The sequence below is a fragment of the Strongylocentrotus purpuratus genome, unplaced genomic scaffold, assembly GCF_000002235.5.
Source record: "Strongylocentrotus purpuratus isolate Spur 01 unplaced genomic scaffold, Spur_5.0 spur5_scaffold_12, whole genome shotgun sequence".
In the NCBI taxonomy this organism is placed as follows: domain Eukaryota; kingdom Metazoa; phylum Echinodermata; class Echinoidea; order Camarodonta; family Strongylocentrotidae; genus Strongylocentrotus; species Strongylocentrotus purpuratus.
The window spans coordinates 24765680-24782420 of NW_022145597.1; the positions used below are offsets into that span (position 1 = coordinate 24765680).

At 39.9% G+C, this 16741-nt stretch overlaps 2 protein-coding genes across 2 annotated transcripts; both read right to left on the bottom strand.

Annotated features, from left to right (window-relative positions):
• Positions 1 to 1867: 1867 nt before the first annotated feature.
• On the bottom strand, positions 1868 to 3564 carry LOC100891504 (octopamine receptor beta-2R-like). Its single transcript, XM_011682781.2, has one exon. It carries the CDS (start codon positions 3438 to 3440, stop codon positions 2373 to 2375), a length of 1068 nt encoding a protein of 355 aa, XP_011681083.1. The 5' UTR covers positions 3441 to 3564; the 3' UTR covers positions 1868 to 2372.
• Positions 3565 to 13329: 9765 nt separating this feature from the next.
• Positions 13330 to 14415, bottom strand: LOC579844 (allatostatin-A receptor-like). The gene has a single exon (XM_779938.2). The coding sequence runs from the start codon at positions 14413 to 14415 to the stop codon at positions 13330 to 13332; it is 1086 nt and encodes a 361-aa protein (XP_785031.2).
• Between the last annotated feature and the right edge of the window lie 2326 nt (positions 14416 to 16741).

Genomic DNA, 16741 nt, shown 5'->3' on the forward strand with positions numbered 1-16741 from the left:
GTATATTTTTTAACCACACTCAACACACTCATGCCCACACACAAACATACAAATACACGCCACATTCATGCCCACACTCCTACACAAGGGATATTCTTCTTATTTCTTTTATCATTTAACATTATTATTATTATGAACAAATTTAGCTTTCAGGATCAAAATGACTTATTGTAAATCCTGTTACGTCTATAAACCAACGGCGCACTTCGTAGCTCCCTTAATCTCGATAAAATTTGATAGGTTCCTATAGCTGCTCAGCCTAAAAAAAAAAGGCAAGAGGATTGGTCCAATATCACTACAATAATTAACTCCTTATATTCCACACAAATACCATCCCTTTGTCGAATGCACTGTATGTATGACTTCATTAGGATTATTAACTGTTTGCTGTTCAAGATTAAGCTTTAAACGTTTTTAACTCTTTAATGTTATGAGGGTTCTCATAGTCACTCTCCTTGTACGTCTCTAAAATCTCATACTATACTACTCCGTTTTTCGCCTCCTATAATATCTTTTAAATTCAGACGTACTATATTGTGTTACTCAGTACGGGAGCCTATTCACATACCAACCATTTCCTTTTTATTTAGGCTCCCTACATTTTAATTGTTCTACCTTGCCCGTTATATCTACATATTTCGAAATTTTGTACTTATTTTCCGTACATTATATTTGATTTGAAATCTTTAAATTTTTTATTTCTTCTTGTGTGATATCAACTCTTATAATAATATACACCTGTATAAAGAATTAAAAAAAGAATATTAACTGTTTTTCTCTGTAAAATGTGGAATAAATAAAACTTCAAACTTCAAATAAACTTCATAGGGCTGATCAAGACCAGAGATGGGTAATTTCTCAAAGTCATTGTATTGCACAAAGCTATCCTTCACCCAATTGGAGCCAAGTGTCTTGTGTAAAATTGGAAGTGTAGTACACGTACGAGCGACCGCGCAGAGATGCGAAGAAAACAACAACAAATTGAATATTTATGTCCATTTTAACTCTTTTCATGCTATTTTAATACATTTATAGATTAGGAACTTTCTTTCCATTTAAACAAGTGATAGTAAAAAATGATTACTCCTAAAAAATATTCTGTAAATGGGTTCTCCTCAAGATAGTGTTTTGTCGGCACTCCTTTTCATATTTTATACAATGATTGTAAATCAGCAAATGATGATGTTACTGTCTTAAAATATGCAGACGACACAGTATTGATTGGTTTAATAAACCGAGGAAAAGAGAATTATCGAAATGAGTTGACACATTTTTCAACATGCTGTACTGATAACTTTCTATAGTTGATTGCCCCCAAGACGAATTTTTGTAAAAGGCAAGGGCATCTTTAATTGAATCAATGCAGATGAATGGTGAAGATATTGACTTAGTGGGAAAATATACCTAATCAATACATAATCACTATTATCAATAATTGTTAGTTTGTTATCACTGAAATGTATCCACATTTCATGATATATTATATATATCCTATTTCTTTACTTAGTAAACCACGACTGCATCTTTATTTTACATGTGTGTAAAACAAAAATCCGTGTTGAAAGTACATTGGACTAATAAATACATTGAATTTAGCTCAGTTGAATTTCACGAGTGCGAAAATAGAAACAGTTCAATACAAATGTACATAATTATGTAAAGGATGATCAATATTACAAAACCAAAAAGAGCTCTATATACAGACATACTGAAGCTTCGTGATTCATTTTTCGTTCTCATCTTCTCAATAATGATAATGATAACAATAATAATGATAATAATAATAATTATAATAATAATAATAAATATTAATAATAATAAAAAATTATAATAATAATGTTATTAATATAGATTAAACAAATTATTACCATAATGAAAGTAATCATTTAAGTGAAATCTTATATAGCGCTCATGTCTATCACGGTTTCATTCCTGGCGCTCCGCTATAATTATCCCGGCTTTAACCACGTGCAAGGTAACACATTTGACAGATATGGTAAAAACACCTGACAAATTTACCTCCGAAATTTTCAGCTCTGATAATTTTAGCTCTGATATTTTCACATCTGGTCTTTTCACCTCTGATATTTTTGTATCTGACATTTTTGCCTCTTACATTTTTACGTCTGACAGTTTTACCTCTGGCATTTTTACCTCTGACATTTTGTACACCGAACTGCTTTAAAACGGCTGCCATTACAGCGCTCAAGCATCTTAATTAATTTATTCCAGTTACTCATTTCCTTCATCTCGACGGATTGTAATAATGGAAGATTAATGTCTTGCCAAAGGACAGTACCTTCATGTTCACTGTTCGGACACTTGTCCACTGGACCTCAACACCTCTACAAGTCAAACTGTCTTCCTCTCCTCTATTCCTGTAAGTGTAGACATCTAAGCACAACATTTCTAAGTCCTTTCTTAAATGCCTTATACCTGAATGCATATACGATTGGGTTTATGCAAATGTTCAGTGTAGCCAGGACTGTTGTAATGATATGCCCCGTACTGCCTATGTAGTTTGGGAGAACTCCAAAATTGAAGGCCAAAAAGATAAACTGGTTCGGTGTCCAGCAAACCAGGTAAGTCATGTAGATTATGAAAAGCGTTATGGTGATGTTGCGTCGTCGAACATTTCTGCAGGCCTGCGTCGTGGAATTCACTGCTGCTTGACCACTTCCAGAGCCGTTCGTTGATACATTTGCGGTCGATGTTGCTTCGGACACAGTGGGCACGTTGGACGGTTGTATCCTGTTCGCTGCGGTTGAAGAGTTGGTGTCCTGCATCGCCTCGGTGGAGATGCGGTTAAGAGAGTACAACCGTGCGGCAATGCGGAAGAAAGAAAACCCCATGATGACAACCGGGATGAAATATTCCCAAATAAACAACGCAACACCGACCGCCGGCCCTCTGTCGATGATGACGCAACGTCCATCGCGGTAGTCGAACTGCGTACTGGCTAAAACAATCTGTAACGTTGGTGCAGTCAACCACGCAGTTATCGCGAGCACGTACATTGTTTTGCGTTTGACGCGCGTCACATAGAGCATTGGGTGTACAACCGCGACGTAACGCTCAACCGATATGATAGTCAGGTTGAAAGACGACGTCGCAAAGCCACTGAAGATGAGAATCCGTGAATCCAGAAGACGACAGTAGAGTTGAGAGCCGAGATATCCGAGATTTGGTGGTAGAGAAAACCAGTGCAATTGGATGACGACCAATATTAAAGCAAGAGATGTGAGGATGTCGGCAAAGCACTGGTTTACGATTAACCAGTTCGTGTGATTCTTACGAGATTGGCGTCGTAAAACAGCAAAGCAAATAGAGTTCCCTACCAGTCCCATGATGCCGAATATAATTTGAAATGATGTCGCTACCATGAGCCCTACAGACGCCCCTGACGGTTCCGAATCGTTTACCTCAGATGAATTCGCCATAATTTTTCACGATATAGAACCTACTACGCTTACACTCTCCTTAAATGTGCATTTTTGTTTAACAAAAACTGATCATTTTGTTGTCACCTACGGCCAAAACGGGCACAGTGAGACTTAGCAAACATCAATGAAATACAAATCACAGGGACGCGAGACAACAACAAATATTGATCCGTTCATAAGCTTGAATAATTGCGATATGTGAGAAACCTGAAATTCGATGAGATAGCACACACAAACTTCTCGTTCTCACCTTCCGCTCTCTCTCTCTCCCATTTTGTCCCTTCCTACCTCCCAGCTAAATCACCTGATGACGTGAGCATAGTTATTGTCCAATCATTGTTAAGTATTGCTTCCCTTTTCCCCCCGAAGCCTTCGGCATTGTTACTGGAACGTCGATGACTAAATCCTGTTTGTTCGAGCATAATAAGTTTGGGAAACTGTTTTGCATTTATCGCATCAAGTTGTCTCATCTAAGAGTGATGGTCATTTTCCATTTCCTTCAAATATTCAATTCAATTATCACAGTTTGAAATCAAACTACCTCATTTTTGCCATTTAATTATTTTCCAACTATTACAATCAGTATCACCATTATTTTCATCATCGTCATCTTTGTCATTGTGTTTGTTGTTATCATCGTCACTAAAATCACTGTTAGTATCCTTTTCCTAATCATCATCAACGTTATCATTATTTGTCATCATCATAATCATCGTATAAGACGTATACTATAACATTTTCCGAGTACGGTATTTCAAGAACCGTAGGGGGCTGCCCCCCCCCCCCCCCCACACACACACACACACCTCCCCCTGCCGCTCGCACATAAACGAATCTCTAAACACTTTGGCTATTTCCATCAAAATCACAGTGGATTAAACATGGGGAAGATAACGTAGTCCTATATTATATTTATCATATTATAATATCTATCTCTACCATGATATATATTTGCGATGATATTATCTTATGTAAAATTGTTTGTACAAATTGAGAACAGCAAAATTCCTTTGGTCAATAAAAAAGAAATTGAAATGAAATTGAAACTATCTTGCTAATAATCAAAAAGCCGACAATCTGACCTTGACAAAAAATTACATCTGTCACTGTCCTATATTTTGCCCCAGAAATCTACGAGAAAATGATTGGCACTACATTCTGGTTATCATAAATTAATGATAAATCTATCAGCGTCCGTGTTATGTTGTGGGGGGGGGGGTCGACTGGAAATTTCAAGATGGGAGAAATGAGAAATACACCGAGTATAATTATGATGTGGGAGTGGTCTTATCATCTGATTTCCACGTTGCCTTTCCTGCCTCCCCCCCAGTGGCGGATCCAGGGGGGGGGGGCCCGGGGGGCCCGGGCCCCCCCCCCCCTTGAGAAAAAAATCATGTAAAATCACGTGATTTTTACCTTTTTGGGGGTTGGGCCCCCCCCCCTGGCGCTCAAGGGGGGGGGGGGTGCAAATTGAAATTTTTTTGAGGATCAAAAAAAAAAAAATGTGCTCACTACCCCTCCCCCCCCCCCCCCCCCCCCCCCCACTTAGCGAATTTTTGGCCGGCGCGTTTTTCAAATTTTCGGGAGCAAAAAAAAAAAAAAAAATTGCTCTGTACCCCCCCCCCCCCCCCCCCCCCCCCCCCCCCACTGAGCGACTTTTCGGCCGGCGCGATTTTCAAATTTTCCGGAGCAAAAAAAAAAAGAAGTTGGGCCCCCTCCCCTAAGAAATCCTGGATCCGCGCCTGCTCCCCCCTCCCGTCTTTCTCTCTCTCCCTCCCTCTCTCTCTCTCTCTCTCTTTCCTCTCTGTCTCTCCTCTCTCTCTCTCTATCTTTCTCTTCCTCTCTTTCTCTCTTCTTCTCTTTCTCTCTCTCTCTCTCTCTCTCCTATCTCTCCTCTCTGTCTCTCCTCGCTGTCTATCTTTCTCTCTCCATCTCTCTCTCTTTCTCTCTCTCTCTCTTCTTCTTCTTCTCTCTCTCTCTCTCTCTCTCTATCTCTCTCTTTCTCCTTCATTCTGGCAATCGATGAGGAAGGGGGTGCAAAATTCTGGTAAATGGTTCCTCAGTTGCTCCAAAACCACTGGTAGCTACGCCATTGCTAACGGCAATCTTAATAACTACACACGGAACAGCGGCCAGTGCAGTAATCATGAAACATACTTTTCATCAGGTTGTTTGCTTGTTAGTGTGGTTTTATTTTCCACTCGTTACTTCTTGAATCAGGATTTTTGATTTGTCACATATTTTTTTTTTTTTTGTCTTTCTCTAAACTATTCATGGATATTTGGTCGCGTAATACTCTATCATCAATTTCTGTAAATGATTTCATGTATTCACAATACCGCTGTTTACAAATGGGCTTATTAAGGCAAAAATGAGATCCCACTCGATTGCTTTCTTTTCCTTATATAAAATGCATACACGGGAAGACAGGCGAAATCTTGATTTTTTGATCTAATTTAAATCAAATGAAAATAAAATCAAAGTACATTATGAGTGTATTTCATTTAAAAACAGAAGTCAATCCAAACCAAACTAACCCAAAATTCGAATCAGTTTTACAGGGAAGAGAGACCCGACGGCTACAGTAATCAGGCGCGGATCCAGGATTTCTTAGGGGGGGGGGCCAAATTTGAAATTTTGCGAGCCAAATATTGGTACGTAAATGGTGACCAACAGTGACGTAATGCGGGGGGGGGTTAGTGCAGGGAGGGGCGAGTTTCCCCCTCCCTCCTCCGCGAAACGCGGAAGCTTTGACGCTTCATTAAATTATTACAGAAAGAAGACGATTCGTTGTACCGTTCTCGAAAAAAATTCTCGTCTGAATTAAGTTTTTCACCTCCCGCGTGAAAATTTCACGATTTATGTAACTATTAGAGAAAGAAGACGGTTCGTTGTAGACTTTTCGACTCTTAATCCTCGTCTGAATTCAGGTTCCCCCCCCCCCCTCCGCGCGAAGCGCGGAAGCTTTTAAGTTCTTTCAATCATTAGAGAAAGAAGACAATTTGTTGTACCGTTTTCGAAAATAATCCTCGTCTGAATTTAGATTTTCCCCATCCCGCGCGAAGCGCGGAAGCTTTTACGTTTCATTAAATCATTCGAGAAACAAGACGATTCGTTGTACAGTTCTCGACTCTTAATCCTTGTCTAAATTCATCCCCCCCTCCCCCTCCTGCGCGAAGCGCGAAAGCTTTGACGTTTCATTAAAATATTAAAGAAAGAAGACGATTCGTTGTACCGTTCTCGACTCTTAATCCTCGTCTGAATTCAGGTCCTCTCCCCCTCTCGCGGAAGCTTTTAATTTTTATTAAATCATGAGAGAAAGAAGACGATTCGTTGTACCGTTCTCGAAAATAATCCACGTCGGAAATTAGTTCCCCCTCTATCCCGCGCGTAGCGCGGAAGCTTTTATGTTTCATTAAATCATTAAAAATTCGTATTATAGTTCTCGCCTCTGAATCCTCTTTTGAATTCAGGTTCCCCCTCCCGCGCGCAAAGCGCGGAAGCTTTGACGTTTCATAAAATTAAGAGAGAAAGAAGACGATTTGCTGTACCGTTCTTGATTCTGAATTTCAAAGATATCCTTTGTCTGCTCCTTTTTCATCCTACGCCCCCCCCCCCCCTGGCTACGTGCCTGCGGTCCGATAAACACATTTTGATACCTTGTCCGACCCCGCAAGCTCAGGGGTTTAAGGCAATAACTTACGGTCAGGTAAGCATTCAGGGGCCCGCCTTAGGGCCCCTAGTGGGGTCGAGACGGCGGAGCCGGCCCCGGAAGCTCAGGGGTTTTAGGCGTTTAACTAAGGTCCGATGAGCATTTTTTTTTGTATACCTCTGAATCCTCGTTTGAATTCAGGTTCCCCTCCCGCGCGCAAAGCGCGGAAGCTTTGACGTTTCATAAGATTAAAAGAGAAAGAAGACGATTTGCTGTACCGTTCTTGATTCTGAATTTCAAAGATATCTTTTGTCTGCTCCTTTTTCTTCCTACGCCTCCCCCCCCCCCCTGGCTACGTGCCTGCGGTCCGATAAACACATTTTGATACCTTGTCCGACCCCGCAAGCTCAGGGGTTTAAGGCAATAACTTACGGTCAGATAAGCATTCAGGGGCGGCCTTAGGGCCCCTGGTGGGGTCGAGACGGCGGAGCCGGCCCCGGAAGCTCAGGGGTTTTAGGCGTTTAACTAAGGTCCGATGAGCATTTTTTTTTTGTATACCTTATTATTTTGTGACACTGGCAGGACACTATTGGCGTGGGGTACAGGGGGGCAGAGCCCCCAAAATCAGGGGTTTTAGGCATTAAAGTACCGTCAGATGAGCATCTATGGGCCCCCGTAGGGCCCTATAGGTGGAGTCCATGGGGGCAGAGCCCCCGGAAGCTTAGGGGTTTTAGGCTTTTAATCCAGTTCAGATGAGCATATTTTGATGCCTCATTATTTTTTAACACGGGCAGTTAACTATTCTCTCTTTCTTGCTCTCATTCTATTTTATACTTTTTCAAAAAAAAGTGTGGGGGGGGGGGGGGGGGGGAGCTCGAGGCTCCCGATCCCTGCCGTACCTCGGGCCCTGACATGTAGGAATCTCAAGAATCATATTTCTTGCCTGGCTGTAAATTTAGGAATTTGTCATTTTCCAACAAACACATACAAACGTATAATTTACTAAAAAGTGAGGAAAAATCTCGGAAATTCAGTAATTTCAGCATTATTTGTAATCCACCGTTGTGGAATTAGAAATAAACCACGTTTGAATTTGATTTCCCCCAAGCCCCCCCCCCCATCCGTACGCCAGTATCTCCTCTTTTCCTTTTTTCTTTCCCTTTCCTTCCTTCTCTCTTATTTTTTTGATTGGGGGGGGGGGGGGGCGGGGGTCAACAGCCTGGGAGGCAAGGCTCTTTCGGCCCCCCCGATCTCCTTCTTTAACCTTTTCTTTTTTCTTCCTCTTTTTTCTTTCCCTTTCTCTCCTCTTTCCCTTTCCCTTCTTTTCCTTTCTTTCTCTTTTTTTTTTTTTTTTTTTTTTTTTTTTTTGCGGGGGGGGGGCCAAGGCCCGCTCGGCCCCCCCCCTGGATCCGCGCCTGACAGTAATTCAGTTCGCTTTTCCTTCCCAGGCCTAGTGATGTCAAATGCTTGATAACAAATAATGCATGACTAGGGTGGCGCATGCTATCTTCCTATTATCGGAAATGATTCCAGAAGCGGGGTTCACATTATAAAACGCGTGGGCATGGGCATTTTTACATCATATTATGCACGATAATCACACCGAATATATCTTCTGCAACGAACATTTTTTCTATTCTTTAATTTGCAGGAATTGCAGGGTATTCGAATTTTCACATTAAACTGTTTCTTTTTGCACTTTTATCAGTATCACATCTTTCTGTGAGTATTCTATATCGGCTACAACAAAATCGCACACACTTCCGAAAAATAAATAAGGTAATTTCAAAAGCGGTGTCCATGCGCAAACATTGGAAGGGCGCATTTCTATGGGATGTACATTATGGCAGCACTTTTCAACCCCTTTTTAAGTCACGGCACCCTTTTAAAACGTTTGCCGTCACACCAACCTTAAATTCATCACAATAGATTCATTTTGAAACTCTACGGCACTCGTCAATTGCAATATACAAACATACGGGCACATCTGTTTCTAAAGTTATCAAGCAAGCGGAGCAAGCAAGCAAAAACATTATTTTTGATTTAGTAAAAGTGTTTTTTCTTCTTAGATAATATACAATATAAAATTGTAAAATTAATCATACATTTCTGCCGAATACATGAAAACAAAATTCATATATTCGGTCACCTCGACACATGAACGTGAGAATATTAGGGCATCTCGTTGCCCGGAATTCTTTGTTTCTAAATGCTGCGAGCGAGTGAAGCGAACGAGTGTAATGTAATTTAGATATAAAATGATATTATAAGGGTACTTGATTCCCAAATATGACTGGTTGCTTATTAACAAGCATTTATGCTTTCGTAGCAGTCAGGTAAAATAACGACCACTACCATATTTGGGCATCTCGCTGTCAAATGGAAAATTTCAGCACTTCATTGCCCCGATATAAAGGTATCCAAGCCCTTCGGTGCCTGTTACTATCGAGCAAGGAAAAATACAAAACTTTCTATCTGTTACCTGTTTTTTCTTCATGAAAATACACGTACATGCGGTTTCTTTTATTTTCATGTAATTAATTTAATTCAAACTAATTTTGTAATATATATAATAGATGTCTCTCGCGGCACACCTAGAGATGCTTTGCGTCATCACGCCTGAAACTACGTTGCAATAGGGTGATTAAATTCTTACGGAAGTGCTTGATATCGTATATTCTGTATAATTGATATATTTTATGTAAATGTGTATCAATCCGACAACCTTGAATCGTTTCCTACGTGCGGTAAGAGGAAAATTGGGAGAGGAAAAAGTAAGCGAGAGGGAAAGAAAGGAGACAGAGGGAAAAGAGAGAGAAAGAAAAAAAAAGAGAGAAGAGACAGAGAGTGGTAAAATGGGAGAGACTGAGAAAGAGGGAGTAGAGATCATACGATAGAAACCTCTGGGTAAAAGAAGTGAGGAGAGAGAGAGAGAGAGAGAGAGGGAGAGAGTGTGGGGGGGGGGGGGTTCATACGCTAAGTACGACCAGCTCTCAAACATGTCAAGCAAAACGCACCTTAAGTAAACTCCAAGAAAGATATCGCTTTCAAATACATTTTGATAACGATCAGCCTAACAATATTAAAGAACAACACCAACGAAGAACATTTTGACGTTTGTCTTTTCTAAAAACATCGGTAAGATATAGTTGTGACAGATATAAATGTGTGCTCTATATTATGATCTCGATTTTTCATAATTTTATACAGTATTGACAATGTCTAAACTAATCTCTATACTTGATAATAGTCAACCCTCATTATTTTGCCGTTCAAATAGTATATTCTGCTTTCACTGTACGATCAATAATTTACGTGCTCGGTGTTCGAAGTCCGAGCAAATTTATGCGCTGATAAAAGTCAACCCCTGGAAATTAAAGAATATACATTTCACATAGTATTTTATTGTAACATCCAAAGGCGTAATAATCATGTTCTCGATGTTTTGTAACTTCCCACGTAGTAGGCAAATCTTTAATTTCCGCAGTAGGATAATATCTGCAGCTCGGGAGACAGGTAGAATTATATTTGAAATTGCGATTTGAGACTGTGAGGATCATATTTCTCCCTAGCGACATGAAATTCGTTCGATATATGAAATAATGATAATATATTAAGACTGATATCTGTGGCACAAATTACATTTAGATTGTATGTGTTGCCTGACAAATTTTTACAGAGAGGTAAACACGGGAAATTAAGTTTGCATGTGTTAAATAAAAAACATTTCTGATATTTGCTTTTCTTTCCCTCGTATTCTAACGAGATAATTACGCGATAAGTATTTGTGACGCATGGCGTCTTTAATGACTGTTAGCAGGCAAGGAGTTTGGATTGATGGGAGGGGGGGGGGGGGGTGGTGGTCACGTATATACAAATAGATAGTGACTGCTGTGAATAATTAAGCAGGGAACTGCAATGCTCTCATGATATATATAAATATTATATAGAGAGAGAAAGAGACAGAGAGAGACAGAGAAAGACAGAGAGAGACAGAGAGAGACAGAGAGAGACAGTGAGAGACAGAGAGAGACAGAGAGATAGAAGGAGAGAGAGAGAGAGAGAGAGACAGAGACAGAGACACAGAGACAGAGAGATACACAGAGACAGAGACATAGAGAGGGAGAGAGAAAGAGAGAGGGGGAGATGAGAGGAAGAAAACAAGGGGCAGATCAGGAATGTTTAAAGGAGGGTGGGGGCACAATACGAAAAGTTACACAATTGACTTAGGCACGTTTGTAGCGTATTTGTGGTGTGCATATTGGGGGTATCAATAAAGGGGGCACGGGCGTCTGTGCCATTCGCCCTCACAACTACGCCATTGGCTCAACCATCCGCCCTCAAAACTCCGCCACTGGCTCAACTTATCAAAAGGAGAACATTCATCAGTAGGATCAGATAAACTATTTTCCCTTGTGTAAAAGCAAAGTAAACTGACGTTAAACGGAATGGCATACTTTGTGATTTTCGTGATTTTTGTGGTTTTGATTTTCAAGAGTAAATTTATCGGTTGAAAAGTGCGGTTATTATCTGTTTCTCACTTGCAATGTTCATTTGAAAGTTTGATTCGCAGATGCATGATAAATAACATAAAAAGGTTAATCATTGTTTATGAAAAGTCTCCATAATCAAACCAATAAAACTCCTCATACATATATCCAAACAGAATCGATTCGCAATCCATACGTCTTCTGCATGTTCACGAAAAAATGCTACTTGACATAATTATGCTTCGAATTGGTAGAAGGTTCAAAACATGTTTTATGCCTATTTGCGTTACATTACTTCTGTATCTAGGCTTCGAACAGTGAAATATTGGCTGAAACGTCTAAGGATCTAGTTCAATTCCAATAATATTTTTAAGTGACGAACTTATAAATCGTTCAGGGGGGACAGCCGTTTGAACTTTTATTTGCATGAACTCATAAATAAGGCTCTCTTTCATAAAACCTGATATCAAATACAAGTTACAATAATTGCTATAAGCTACTGTAATCGTTGCAATTGGTTGGCTGTGAGCTAATTTGTCATGGAAATGTGACACTTGATATTGGCAAAAGGTTTTATAAAACAAGATCTGATAGCTACTTTTTCACTTCACTTATGCATGGATGACAAATGCGGTTCTGAATTGTGAATGTAATAAATTCCAACCGGATTTTTTTATGACATTGTACATGAAAACAATTCTTCTGTCGCTTGGTTTCAGCTGCAGCTATTGAGAAATTTAAACATTCTTTCAAATGCAATAAAAATGCGTCAAATGTCTCATAAAAAGTTGATAACAACCTTTCTTTTCACTTACCATGGCTGCCGGTGCGTACTGTTCTTCTTGTTGTTTAACATAATTTGTTAAGTTTTGCCTCAATGTCATATTTTGCAAATTACGAGTATATTGACAAATAAAGGCCCTATTAGAAATACTCTAAGGATAGTTACAACTTTCGAATATCCTTAAAGTTTGTGTTATTTTATCATCAACTTCATTCAGGGGTGCAATATTTAATGATATGATGCGTTTTTGTAAGGCTTTTGCATCCTTAAAAGTGGATGACCGAAAATTTATCTCCCACCCTGTTTAGTTAAAACATATTGAGGATGCAAAAGGAACATCATGTCCTGAAAGGATCATTATTTCAGCCATACAAATGCTGATACCGGGATATTTTTGTTGTTCAAGATCACATTTGGTTGGTTTTCAGTTTGAACCGATTTACAAGTATTCGTAAAAGCTTTTGCACTTTGACAGGAGACAGTCATGATCTGACACATTTCATTCAGTCTAGTCTATGAATAATTATATAACTATACGACGAAAAATCTTTCCTAAGAACATCATGCTATAAAATAATAATGGACATTATCATCTATTTGGGCAAATACTTATTGTACACACTTACACAAATTAATAATATTGCAGAAAAAGCAATACGTATATGAACTAATTCAAGTTATATGACACACTCATCCCCACTATTTAAGAAATACATTAAAATTATGTGCATCCCCAGTCGAGAGTTTGAAGCAAGCAACTATGACGCATACGCTACTCTTGGTTTTGACGGCTGGTTGGTTAAGTTAACGTAAAGTTCTATGATGAGCAATGCAGAAATATTTCCTCTTTTTCTCTAATTTTGGAAATACCTTAGCATCATATGAATGCATCATTCAAGCCGATTTCCCATAGAACCTCATTGGACGGATTTCGTCACAAACATCACAACTTTCATTTGATTAGTCATGAACGAGAGCAAGTAAATTCGTTGAGTATCTGACGAAATTCTTTCCTGAAGGGGCTGTACCGGAAGGCATAAATGATCGGTTCGCACAGATGTTAAAGGAGGCTAAGATGGTGGTCATTGCATGCCACTTACTTCCGAAATAATCAGAAATCCCACCCAAGTTGAAGACGAGGAAAGCGACCTGATTAGGAGTCCAGCAAACCATGTATGTAAGGTAGACGATGAAGAGGGTAATCGTCGTCTTATGACGACGAATATTGACTGGGGCTTGGGGCAACGGTGGCAGTTCCTTCAAGTTCAAGTCTTCAGGCGATGTACTAGCATTGCATTCAGGTATTTTCTTTCCAACGGAGAGGGCGCCACCCTGGACAGCATTGACCCTAACGCTGGGACCATCGTGTGCCCAGACGGCAGAGATGCGCCCGAGACTATGAAGCTTCAGAGCTATCTTCACGTAGGCATATGTCATGACGGAAACTGGAAGTAAAAACTCCCAAACGAAGACCCCTATCCCGAAACCTGGTCTCTGTCCAACGTATACACAGTGTCCACCATGGTACTTGTATAAGGCTGAAGCGAGAACGACCTGCATAAGAGGTGCAGTAAACCAAGCGAAAACTGTCAGTAGAAACGTAGAATGGCGTTTAAAGGACGCTAAATAAACGATAGGGTGAATTACTGCCAGGTATCTTTCAAAAGATATCAATGTCAGGTTAAAGGTTGAGATGGCAAATCCGGTGAAGACTACAACCTGCGAGTACCAGAGGCGACAGAGCAACTCGCACTTGAGCGGTGACATTAAGGAGAACGATGTCGTTCGAAACCACGTCTGGTCAACGGTAGCGACGACGAGGAGGACGGACGTTACGAGGTCAGCGACACACTGGTTGATGATCAACCAGTTGGTGTGGTCCTTCCTCGATCTCCTCCCCAAGACGACCAAGCAAATAAGGTTCCCTACAAACCCCAGGCATCCACTGATTATTTGGAACCATGCTGTTACCATGTTCTCTACGTCAGCATCACTCGACGTGATATTGCTAACACCGTAACTTTTGGTGGCATTTCCCTCCTCCATGATGTTCACACATCGAATGAAGTCCAATATCAAAATCGGATTATGATCGCAATATTCAGCCTCCAAAAATATCCAAAGAAAGCTTGTGTAAATATCAAATGTATCAAGTTTCCTGGTCACCTGTCACTTTATTAACATGCAGCGTTTGTTCTCCTCGGTTCTTTGTTTGTTATGAGGTTTGGTGTCGTCCTTGCAGTTAACAGTGCATTAAAGTGTCCAAATCTGCTCCATTGAAGATTTAGTTTGCCTTAGCTAGTAACATTGAAAGAGCTTTGTATTTTTTAGGGGAAAACAACTTGCGATCTACGGTAGATTTCAAATAGATAAATGTGACTGTTTGAACAAGCCTTCGGCGAACATCATGTATATTTTCCCTTCTCTGCTTTGTTCTGCTAGGTATGAGAAGTGTCTTTGTTTAATCAATCGTAAAACAAAAAAGCAAATAGGAAAATTCAAATTTCTCATACTAACATCACCATGATCAAGAGTTTATGTTTGGTTGGCACTGGGTGTTGATAAGCTGAAGGAATTGTGATCAACAACCCTCATAATAACATTTTAGTCTGGTCTAACAAACTTTGTTGTTCCGGAACACAACACACAGCTTAGCTTTTGTCCATCTTAGTGTTCGATTTTTGAGAGCCTCTTGTTTTCTGTTCCCTGGAACTCACTTTTTATTTCATCTAGGGCCTGATGAAGAGGACAGCAACAGATAGGCGATTGTGTTTTTACCATTGAATACACTGAATAATATACCACGAATAGTTTTGTTCATCGTATGGAAAGTCTCTTATCGTGAGGTTTGGATACGACTTGCGATGAAACAATGTCTATCAAGCACGATGGCCTTTCTTAGCATATGATACAACGTATATGTTTTTTTTTCTTTAAGTATCAGCTTATGAAAAGCGGTTTACATAAGGTTCATTTTGAAGGCATTTACAACTGCAATTCTGAACAAGTCAATTTAGGACTTCGACAGCTTTGTAGACTGTAGAGGCTTAGTCTGATTTTCCACATCTGTTCTAGTTATCGCGATGATGACTGTTGACACCCAGTCAGAAAATGGATATCATACTCATTATTATTTTAATGAATGCTAATGAGAGCAGGTACAATGTAGTGGTATTAATATACAGCTCGGACCCCGATGCAAGCTCATTAGGAAATCTCTGACGAACCGCAAGCTTGTTTTTGGTGATTCCTTTGGCGTTCAAGAAGCAGCACATAATTATGGGCTTGATTACCCTTGTCAAGTCCGTATTTTCCGTTATGATTTCTTTCCAAATTAATCTTCATTATCGTAAAGAACAGGCTTCATCGTTAGTATGGTGACGAGATGCACATCTTTCGTCTGATGGTGCTCAATATGTGAAAACAAGTTCTTGATAGACGCACGAATTGCAATAGCGTGATGCCCAGGTCACACCAACTAGACCGACGCCAGACCAACAAGACATCGAACACATCTCATATTACCCCGAAACGGCCGAGGATCGGTCGGTTTAGAGTCTATGTAGAGGCAGATTGGCGGTATGACCGAGGTGGTGCATTTACTCCGTCTTTTTCAATGTTTACCTTCGCCGTTAATGTGTGAACGTACGTGATCATTACAGTCAAATCACTCTCTGGTTTATACAAAGATGGTTAAACATTATGGAATAAAATGAAGTATCAGGCTTGATTGACATCAGATAAATGTTTGCATGTAGTTGTCAACGCTTTTTATTCAACCATCCAACATATCAAATTGAAGTCGATTATTTGTTTGGCTTTTAAGAGTTTTTTAGGTCTCAGATGGAGTGTTACAAGTAGGTGTGCATAACAAACATGAGCGCTGTACAATAATTGTAATGTATCATTGTTCTTCCCATCTATATGCCATATCACTCCTTCTCTCCTCCCCTCCCACTCCCCCTTCCTCTTCCTCATCCCCTCCCTTCCGCCACTGTCGAACTTTCTTGTCCTATCCTCTTTTCTTATATTCTTCTCGATCCTTTGCACATTATCACTCTGATGAATTCATTTTAACAGAATATCTGGCAATGAAGGTGTCAAGACAGACTGAGTAGTTTGCACTCTTGACTGAAAACACGAAGGTTCTTACTTCGGAATTTATGTATTGATTTCTATCATTGTCTACCTCTTGAGACTTGATGAAGTCCATGCTCTATTGTTTCTATGGATAGAATAGTTTCTTAATTAGTGGTATATATTTCAACATGCACAGATAGATTACATATTATGTGTGCGTAGATACATATATATATATATATATAGTGATGTGCGGTGTGTGTGTGTGTGTGTGTGTGTGTGTGTGTGTCTT

Excerpts from the sequence above, each read along its gene's own strand:
- LOC579844 (XM_779938.2), bottom strand. The coding sequence starts at position 14,415 with ATGGAGGAGGGAAATGCCACCAAAAGTTACGGTGTTAGCAATATCACG.
- LOC100891504 (XM_011682781.2), bottom strand. The coding sequence starts at position 3,440 with ATGGCGAATTCATCTGAGGTAAACGATTCGGAACCGTCAGGGGCGTCT.